Below are 11,214 nucleotides of genomic sequence, written 5' to 3'. Positions count from 1 at the left end.
CTGCATTGTTCGCGTGTGTAGCGACCAGTGAAGAGACGGGGCCGGGAGCTGTGACTCGACCCCTGCAGCCACAACTGAGTACATATCCTGCTTAGCACCTGTCACCAGTGCCACAACACCACAACACGTGCACCCAGTCTTCCATACAACTCAACTGTAGTACTACACGTGTGTGGAGGGTCCCGGACCCCAGCTGTAGGCCCACCCGGTGGACAGTTGGCCTAGAGAGGGCCCTGAGGTGGAGTGGTTGATCTAAGTAGCACCACAGTGGCACAGGTGAAGGTAGAAGCCGCCTCCACCACCACCATGATGGCCGGTGGGCGTGTGGGCGGCCGCAGGAGGGTGGGCGTTACCAAGGAACCTCCCTCCACTAACGGTGTATCTTCAAGACAATACTCACTACACGACTTTGACATCGTCAAGACCATCGGTGAGTACTTCCCCTGTTCTTGCTAGTTTTTTTCTAGAGCATTTAAACTATTGCTTAATGTTCTGCAACGAGGTCGTTGTCAGCTGCTGTTGCTGCAGCAAAGAATACAAAGGTAACACAAGGGTAAGTGATGTGTGCACTTGTCTCCTACCATTTTGTTAAGTTATGTAATACACTTGCAACTGATGAGGTATTTATGCTGGGTACGGAACTTAGGTTTCTCTCATCATTATCTTTATCAAAGGATTCCACGGGAAATAAGTCACTCTAGCTGACTTTTTTGGTTTATCCCAGGTTCTCTACACATGCTGCTATGTATGATAATGTCTGTAACTGTATCTGTGTGTACCTGAATAAACTTACTTAATCAAGCCATATCATCTTGCGCGAAATGTAGCCATGATAAATTTCTTAGTAGTTTCACATGTCCGTTTATCTAACATCTGTAGATGTAACAGTAAATCTTCGAGTTAAATGTCCGGATTTTTTGGACTTTTGACAGTTGCTTTTTAATTCAAAAATTATTTTTACCTAGTGTGATAATTTTTGTTGTGCGTGTTTGAAAGTTTTTTGTTATATAACATAGTTTTGGCTTGCGAGCGCTTGCTGTATGATACTTAAACTTTATATTATAAAAAAGTGTCAAGTGACCTGACCTACCTACCTACCTGTAAATGTTTTAGAAATTCTACATCTCATTTTTTCTCCCGAGAAATGAAAATAATGCAAAGTAACTGTAATCTTTTAAAAAACAATAATAACCAGATTATGCAAAATAATTAATAAAAGTGTTGATAAACAGCAATAGACTGCCAGGCCTCATATAAACTGGAGATGCATAAATAACGGAAATGCCATGTTTATATGATAACTAAATTCTTGGTAACACCTCGTTAAGTTATGCGACGCAAGTCTGTTCTTGTTACAGGATGGAATACATGTATTGCAACAGTGACGAAGGTTTATATACAGTATCAAGAATTATTTCTACGTATATAAAGATCATTGAATTTCCTTTTTGAATTTTCAATCTAAATTGAGTGGAAACTTACCCCTTGTCAAAATTTGCTGACTTCCAGCGCATGATTTACGGTATAAGTTATACCGTAAATCATGCGCTGGAAGTCAGCAAATTTTGACAAGGGGTAAGTTTCCACTCAATTTAGATTGCAAATTCAAAAAGGAAATTCAATGATCTTTATATACTGTTGTTATAATTGCTTATACCGTATAAGCAATTATAACAACAGTAAATTGCTTTTACGTTATTTAGATAAAGGTTTATAATTATGTCAGCGAATTCCTCTGTTACCAACTTTTTGTTTAAAGCACCACTAAATCATACAATCATACATACAGTATAGACATACAGGGGTAAAACTAATAATGAGTTTAATGTATTAATGTAGAAGAAACTGAGAAAACCATTGTAGTTCTGTTTAAGATTTGATGTTTGACTTCCCAGTGTTTTGTTCCAGATATGATAAATATATTTAACTTATTCTACAGATGTTGAAACTAGATAATGCATTTAAAACGTATATTACAAATGATCTCAAAAATTTATCGGTAATGCAAATAAAGAACCAACAACTATGTTCTCATTGCACATGTGACAAGTTTTGATAATCTTAATGTAAATACAAAGAAAACTTAGTATAAAGTGAGCATAAAGTGAGCATTAACTCTTGTGGCAAGATAAAATATGTTGATAAATTAGACACATGTGCAACTCTTGGGTATCTTTATTGAGGAAACGTTTCGCCACACAGTGGCTTCATCAGTCCATACAAAGGAGAATCTTGAAGAACAGGAGGAGAATGAGGTAATCAGTCCCTCAACCTTGAGTCGATGTGGTCAGTCCATCAATCTTGAATAGAATACGGCATACGTGCTGAGAAGGAGCTTATAAACCGTTGGCAGGAGAGGTGAAGATTCTCCTTTGTATGGACTGATGAAGCCACTGTGTGGCGAAACGTTTCCTCAATAAAGATACCCAAGAGTTGCACATGTGTCTAATTTATCAACATGTCGGTTCTCTGAACCATTCATCTACAAGATAAAATATGCTGTAGTAGAATCTAGTATATTTTTATCATGCTACAAGACTGCAGAAGCAAGCATGGCTTGCTTCTGCAGTGTTTTAAAATCTGAGGTTGGAGAGTTGAAGGAGGAGGTCTTGCTTCTCCAGGAGGAGATTAGGAGGCTGAAGGTCCACCTCAATGGGCCTGGGAGAGAGTGTGAGGTGGTTGGAGATGTGGGGAATGAGGCTTCTAGCAGTGGGGTGCAGTCTGTCTCTCACTGTGAGGAGGCTGTAGGTGGGGAGGTAGCAACGGCTACCAGCAGTGAGGTGCAGTCCAGCACCTGCTACAAGTGGCGAGTTGTTCACAGTAATGGGAGGCGCATCAGAGTAAGGAAAGTTAAGAGTGAAGATCTGAAGGTAGGAAATCGCTTCTCTGTTCTCCAGGATGAATGTACTTCAGTGGCCAGTGAAGGTAAGGGTACTACTGCCCCTGCTAATGAAGGTAAGCGCATTCTTGTGGTTGGTGACTCTCAGGTAAGATATGTTGACCGTGCTTTTTGTAATAGGAATAAGAAGATGAGAGATAGAGTGTGCTTCCCTGGAGCTGGTGTTGGGGACATTGTCAACAGGCTGGATAATATCATGTCAGGTAATGGGAACAAGCCCATTATCTGTCTCAGTGCTGGTGGAAATGATATTGGGAAGGGTAGGAGAGAAGAGCTGCTAGATAAGTACAGGTCAGCTATAGATTTCATTAAGTCTAAGGGAGGGATCCCAATCATATGTAGCATCTTGCCTAGAAGGGGAGTAGGAAATGAATGGTTGTCTAGGGCAATTGGTGTAAATTGCTGGCTAGACAGATACTGCAAGGAACTTGCAATCCCATTCATTGACAACTGGAACAACTTTTATGGCAAACATGATATGTATGCAAGGGATGGGGTACATCTCTCTGGGGCAGGGGTGGTAGCACTTGCAGACTCGATTGAGAAGGCCATTGGTGAAATGCCTATGATTTTAAACTGATGGAAGATAGAGGTATGGGTGTGTGTGGGAAACAAGCAGGTTGCAACACTAGGGTTGGAAACAGTAAATGTATAAAAGGCATTCAGCATGAAGTTATAAATAAAGACAATAGAACAGGTCAGCAAACAAAGGGGGACAGCAGAGGGCAGCAAGGGACTAGCTCCCTTAAGGTTTACTATACTAATAGCAGGAGTGTTAGAAATAAGATAGATGAGCTAAGATTAATTGCAAGTGCAGGAAACATAGATATTATTGCTATAACAGAGACCTGGCTCAATCTGAAAGATAGAGAAATGCCCTCTGAATGTCACATACAAGGCTATAAATTATTCCACACTGACAGGGTCAACAGGAAAGGTGGTGGAGTAGCGATGTATGTCAGAGACAATTTAAATTGTTGTGTTAGACAAGATATTAAATTAGAAGCGTCAGCCACTGAATCTGTTTGGTTACAGCTTCTCGAGGGCCGAGAAAAACTAATTTTGGGTGTGATTTACAGGGCCCCAAATCTTGATAGGGAGTGCAGTAAACTTCTATGGGACGAAATTCGTAAGGCATCTACATACGAAAATGTTGTGCTAATGGGAGATTTCAACTATAGACAGATTGACTGGAGCAATTTGACAGGAAATTTAGAGTCGGGTGACTTTCTTGATACGATCCAGGATTGCTTTTTAAAACAGTTTGTGACAGAGCCAACTAGGGGAAATAACCTCCTTGACTTGGTTCTTGCCAGTAGGGAAACACTAATTAATAATCTTGAGGTTAATGATGAGCTTGGGGAGAGTGATCACAAATCACTCAGTTTTAACATATCATGGAATTCCCCTAATAATGGCAATCTAGTCTCCGTCCCTGACTTTCGCTTGGCTGATTTCATAGGACTGAAAAATTACTTAGGTGGGCTGAACTGGAATGACCTGACTAAGGGTCAGGTAGGTGGTGATGGTTGCCGATATGATGCTTTCCAGGGCATAGTTCTAGCTGCTCAGTCAAATTATGTTCCAAATAGGGAAATCAGATCAAACAAAATTGATCCTAAATGGATGAACAATAGATTAAAATATCTGATTGGTCAAAAGAGAGGCATATATAGGCAAATCAAAAGAGGAGAGGGGCAATTAAGAAATCGATATATTCAGTTAAAGAGAGAAATAAAAAAGGGAATTAGAAAAGCAAAAAGAGATTATGAGGTTAAAGTTGCAAGAGAATCGAAGACTAACCCAAAAGGATTCTTTCAGGTATACAGAAGTAAGATCAGGGACAAGATAGGCCCACTCAAAAGTTCCTCGGGTCAGCTCACTGACAGTGATAAGGAAATGTGTAGAATTTTTAACACATACTTCCTCTCAGTTTTTACACAGGAGGATACCAGCGATATTCCAGTAATGATAAATTATGTAGAACAGGACGATAATAAACTGTGCACCATTAGGGTCACAAGTGACATGGTCCTTAGGCAAATAGATAAATTAAAACCTAACAAATCCCCAGGCCCTGATGAACTGTATGCAAGGGTTCTAAAGGAATGTAAAGAGGAGCTTAGCACACCTTTGGCTAATCTTTTCAACATATCACTACAAACTGGCATGGTGCCAGATAAGTGGAAAATGGCAAATGTGATACCTATTTTCAAAACAGGTGACAGGTCCTTAGCTTCGAACTATAGACCAATAAGCCTAACCTCCATAGTGGGAAAATTTATGGAATCAATAATTGCCGAGGCAGTTCGTAGCCACCTTGAAAAGCATAAATTAATCAACGAATCTCAACATGGTTTTACAAAGGGGCGTTCCTGCCTTACGAATTTATTAACTTTTTTCACTAAGGTATTTGAGGAGGTAGATCATGGTAATGAATATGATATTGTGTATATGGACTTCAGTAAGGCTTTTGACAGGGTCCCACATCAGAGACTATTGAGGAAAATTAAAGCACATGGAATAGGAGGAGAAATTTTTTCCTGGATAGAGGCATGGTTGACAAATAGGCAGCAGAGAGTTTGCATAAATGGGGAGAAATCAGAGTGGGGAAGCGTTACGAGCGGTGTTCCACAGGGGTCAGTGTTGGGCCCCCTGCTGTTCACAATCTACATAAACGACATAGATGAGGGCATAAAGAGCGACATCGGCAAGTTTGCCGATGACACCAAAATAGGCCGTCGAATTCATTCTGACGAGGACATTCGAGCACTCCAGGAAGATTTGAATAGACTGATGCAGTGGTCGGAGAAGTGGCAGATGCAGTTTAATATAGACAAATGCAAAGTTCTAAATGTTGGACAGGACAATAACCATGCCACATATAAACTAAATAATGTAGATCTTAATATTACGGATTGCGAAAAAGATTTAGGAGTTCTGGTTAGCAGTAATCTGAAACCAAGACAACAGTGCATAAGTGTTCGCAATAAAGCTAATAGAATCCTTGGCTTCATATCAAGAAGCATAAATAATAGGAGTCCTCAGGTTGTTCTTCAACTCTATACATCCTTGGTTAGGCCTCATTTAGATTATGCTGCACAGTTTTGGTCACCGTATTACAGAATGGATATAAATTCTCTGGAAAATGTACAAAGGAGGATGACAAAGATGATCCCATGTATCAGAAACCTTCCCTATGAGGATAGACTAAGGGCCCTGAAACTGCACTCTCTGGAAAGACGTAGAATTAGGGGGGATATGATTGAGGTGTATAAGTGGAAGACAGGAATAAATAAAGGGGATGTAAATAGTGTGCTGAAAATATCTAGCCTAGACAGGACTCGCAGCAATGGTTTTAAGTTGGAAAAATTCAGATTCAGGAAGGATATAGGAAAGTACTGGTTTGGTAATAGAGTTGTGGATGAGTGGAACAAACTCCCGAGTACCGTTATAGAGGCCAGAACGTTGTGTAGCTTTAAAAATAGGTTGGATAAATACATGAGTAGATGTGGGTGGGTGTGAGTTAGACCTGATAGCTTGTGCTAACAGGTCGGTTGCCGTGTTCCTCCCTTAAGTCAATGTGACCTGACCTGTTAGGTTGGGTGCTTTGGCTTAAGCCGGTAGGAGACTTGGACCTGCCTCGCATGGGCCAGTAGGCCTTCTGCAGTGTTCCTTCGTTCTTATGTTCTTATGTTCTTATGTTCATTGAACTAAGACAATTGGCAGTATAAAGTTGGAAAAATTTAGAATTGAAAAAATATTGGAAATTATTAGTTTGGTAGTCTAGTGGTAGACGAGTTGAACAAACTGTCAAGTCTCGCTGTTACATAAATGCTTTGGAAAGTTTAACATGGACCGGACAGATACAGGAGTGAAAATGAGTGTAAATTGGATCTGGCGTGCGTGTGCTTACCTAATTGTATATTTACCTAATATTGTCTGTAGATTTAGCAATAATAAATCCAGGGCGACTACCTGTGGTATGGAAGACAGCAAATGTTCCAGTTTTTTAAAAAAAGGAGCCAGACACGAAGCACTAAACTACAGACCAGTGTCACTAGCATGTATAGTATGCAAAGTGAAAATTAAAATGGTATAAAATACCGGCAGGTTGTTAGGTAAGACACATATGCAACAGTTACGTATCCTTATTTCGAAACGTTTCGCCTACACAGTAGGCTTCTTCAGTCGAGTACAGAAAAGTTGATAGAAGCAGAAGATACTTGAAGACGATGTAATCAGTCCATCACCCTTGAAGTTTTGAGGTGGTCAGTCCCTCAGTCTGGAGAAGAGCATTGCTCCATAGAATGAAACAGACTATGGAACAATACTCTTCTCCAGACTGAGGGACTGACCACCTCAAAACTTCAAGGGTTATGGACTGATTACATCGTCTTCAAGTATCTTCTGCTTCTATCAACTTTTCTGTACTCGACTGAAGAAGCCTACTGTGTAGGCGAAACGTTTCGAAATAAAGATACCTAACTGTCGCATATGTGTCTTACCTAACAGTATGCAAAGTCATGGAGATTATCAGAAGCGTGGTGGAGTACCTAGAAAGGAATGAGCTTATCAACGACAACCAGCACGGTTTCAGGAATGGGAAATCCTGTGTCACAAACCTACTGGAGTTCTATGACAGAGTGACAGCAGTAAAACAAGATAGAGAGAGGGGTGGGTAGATTGCATTTTCTTGGACTGTAAGAAGGCTTTTGACACAGTTCCACACAAGAGATTAGTACATAAGCTGGAAGACCAGGCAGGGATAACAGGGAAGGCACTGCAATGGATCAGGGAATACCTGTCGGGAAGACATCACAGAATCATAGTACGTGACGAGGTGTCAGAGCGGGCGCCTGTGACGAGCGGGGTTTCACAGGGGTCAGTCCTAGGACCAGTGCTGTTTCTGGTGTATGTGAACGACATGACTGAAAGAATAGACTCAGAAGTGTCCCTGTTTGCAGATGATGTGAAGTTGATGAGAAGAATTCAGTCGGACAAAGGGACCTGGACAGGCTGCAGGACTGGTCAGGAAACTGGCTTCTGGAATTCAACCCCACCAAGTGCAAAGTCTTGAAGATTGGGGAAGGACAAAGAAGACCGCTGACGGAAAACAGTCTATGGGGCCAGAGACTACAAACCTCACTCAAGGAAAAGGATCTTGGGGTATAACACCGGGCACATCGGAGGCACACATCAACCAAATAACTGCTACAGCATATGGGCGCCTAGCAAACCTATGAACAGCATTCCGATATCTCAATAAGGAATTGTTTAGGACCCTGTACACCGTGCATGTCAGGCCTATATTGGAGTATGCAGCACCAGTTTGGAACCCACACCTAGCCAAGCATGTAAGGAAATTAGAGAAAGTGCAAAGGTTTGCAACTAGTCCCGGAGCTAAGGGGCATGTCGTACGAGGAGAGGTTAAGGGAAATCGACCTGTGGACACTGGTGGACAGGAGAGATTGGGGGGATATGATAACGACATATAAAATACTGAGAGGAAGTGACAAGGTGGACAGAGACAGGATGTTCCAGAGATGGGACACAGCAACAAGTTAGAAGTTGAAGACTCAGATGACTCACAGAGATGTTAGGAAGTATTTCTTCAGTCACAGAGTTGTCATGAAGTGGAATAGTCTGGGAAGTGATGTAGTGGAGGCAGGATCCATACATAGCTTTAAGAAGAGGCATGATGAAGCTCATAGAGCAGGAAGAGTGACCTAGTAGCGACCAGTGAAGAGGCGGGGCCAGGAGCTGTGAATCGACCCCTGAAACCACAACTAGGTAAGTACACACACACATACATTATATATATATATATACATATACTACATATGCAGAATAACCACTGTGAAAAAACAGTGAAATTCCAAGCGCTTTCGTGACTTCTCACATTATCTCACCGACAGCCACTTGTTCACAAGTGCTCCTCCCTCCCCTCCCCTGCTTGTGGTCTGCCAGTATGGAACACATTTTAGCTGTTTACCCACGGTTTAGGCCTTTTTTGCTTTCGCCATTTTTTTCTTTATAAATATAGGGTCCCCACGGCTTTAGCCATTTTTGCTTCTGTCGTAGTTTATAAATGTCCGGTTACGTGTTGTTGTAGTAGGGCCTCCGGGCAACGTGATGAGAGTAAGACACATGTGCAACATCTGGGTATCTTTATTGTAGACGTTTCGCCATCCAGTGGCTTTATCAATACAAATTCTAGGACATAACTTGAAGACAGTAGAACTATGTACAGAAGATGAGGTAATCAGTCCCTCAACCTAGGAGTAGGTGCGAACAGCACCATAGTCGTGGAGATTCTGAAGCAGAAGAAAGAATCCTGGCGCTTATATAGTAACGTCAGGTGAAGCAGACGAGGGCAAATTCACTGGTAGGCGGGATTCCCCAGTGGAAGTAGGTCCTTCCCAAAGAGATGGGTTAGTTGTAGTAGTATTTGTCGTAGTCGTGAAGGTTATGTACATGTCCTCAGAATTCTGAGGACATGTACATAACCTTCACGACTACGACAAATACTACTACAACTAACCCATCTCGTGGAGATTCTGAAGCAGAAGAAAGAATCCTGGCGCTTAAATACTACTACAACTAAAATTCACCATCTCTTTGGGAAGGACCTACTTCCACTGGGGAATAACCCGACAAATACTACCAGTGAATTTGCCCTCGTCTGCTTCACCTGACGTTACTATATAAGCGCCAGAATTCTTTCTTCTGCTTCAGAATCTCCACGACTATGGTGCTGTTCGCACCTACTCCTAGGTTGAGGGACTGATTACCTCATCTTCTGTACATAGTTCTACTGTCTTCAAGTTATGTCCTAGAATTTGTATTGATAAAGCCACTGGATGGCGAAACGTCTACAATAAAGATACCCAGATGTTGCACATGTGTCTTACTCTCATCTTGTCGGTATTATATACCATTCGTACACAACACGCCTCCGGGCAACATTTAGGAATCTTACATAAGAACATAAGAAAGGAGGAACACTGCAGCAGGCCTGTTGGCCCATTTCGTTTTTTTTTCATGCTTGAGGTTTTTATTGTTCGTTAATTTTAGCCTTGTTTCTGTGTTATATATTTTTACTGCCAAGAGTGATAAATGATTTTAGAGTTTTTACTAGACGGTCAAAGTGCTCTTTAAATTTCAAAACTACCAAACATAAGAACATAAGAACGAAGGAACACTGCAGAAGGCCTACTGGCCCTCATGCGAGGCAGGTCCAAGTCTCCTACCGGCTTAAGCCAATGCACCCAACCCAGTCAGGTCAGGTCACACTGACTTAAGGGAGGAACACGGCAACCGACTTGGTAGCACAAGCTATCAGGTCCAACTCACACCCACCCACATCCACTCACTCGCCTGGTTGTGTTAGCGAAGTATAGTTGTACCTTGTGTTTCTTCATTAGTCTCTTTCACTGACTAGGGCCCGTTCATATACACATTTGAAATGGTGTTCACTGACCTGCACTACTCCTAGTTGTGTTAGGTAAGACACATAGGCAACAGTTAGGCAACTTTATTCCGAAACGTTTCGCCTACACAGTAGGCTTCTTCAGTCGATTACAGAAAGTAGGCAGGAACAGTAGAGATGTGAAGACGATGTAATCAGTCCATCACCCTACTACTACTACTCTGCACCTCTCCTTCCGACAGTATTTAAGTCTCCGCACTGTCGCATGATCTTCAGATAGTTCCTGACTATGGAACCGAACTTCTCCAGGCTGAGGGACTGACAACCTCAAATTCTTCGACTTCAAGGGTGTAAAGTAAAAGGACACCAGTGCAACTAATGTGACATTTATTGTGGCAACGTTTCGCTCTCCAGGAGCTTTATCAAGCCATTATCAAGCCACAATAAATGTCACATTAGTTGCACTTGTGTCCTTTTACTTTACATATTGTCGGTAATTCTACCAACTTTATTACGACTTCAAGGGTGATGGACTGATTACATCGTCTTCACATCTCTACTGTTCCTGCCTACTTTCTGTATTCGACTGAAGAAGCCTACTGTGTAGGCGAAACGTTTCGGAATAAAGTTGCCTAACTGTTGCATATGTGTCTTACCTAACAACCTTTGTAGATGAATGGTTCAGAGAACCGACATGTTGATAAATTAGACACATGTGCAACTCTTGGGTATCTTTATTGAGGAAACGTTTCGCCACACAGTGGCTTCATCAGTCCATACGTAGGAGAAACTTGAAGAACAGGAGGAGAATGAGGTAATCAGTCCCTCAACCTTGAGTCGATGTGTTACCTCATTCTCCTCCTGTTCTTCAAGTTTCTCCTAC

At 41.7% G+C, this 11,214-nt stretch overlaps 1 protein-coding gene across 2 annotated transcripts in view; it reads left to right on the top strand.

Moving 5' to 3' along the window:
• The window catches only part of Pka-C3 (Protein kinase, cAMP-dependent, catalytic subunit 3), a 383,655-nt gene that overhangs the window by 1,737 nt on the left and 370,704 nt on the right, over positions 1-11,214 (top strand). For both annotated transcript variants that reach the window (XM_070091502.1, XM_070091501.1), the window contains one exon: positions 1-430. This exon is cut by the window's left edge. In XM_070091502.1, coding sequence (XP_069947603.1) covers positions 307-430 — 124 coding nt within the window. In that variant the 5' untranslated portion in view covers positions 1-306. The remainder of the gene's footprint in view (positions 431-11,214) is intronic.

Source organism: Cherax quadricarinatus, chromosome 35 (genome assembly GCF_038502225.1).
Source record: "Cherax quadricarinatus isolate ZL_2023a chromosome 35, ASM3850222v1, whole genome shotgun sequence".
In the NCBI taxonomy this organism is placed as follows: domain Eukaryota; kingdom Metazoa; phylum Arthropoda; class Malacostraca; order Decapoda; family Parastacidae; genus Cherax; species Cherax quadricarinatus.
The sequence above is the reverse complement of the archived record's forward strand: the minus strand, read 5'-3'. Positions and strand labels throughout refer to the sequence as shown.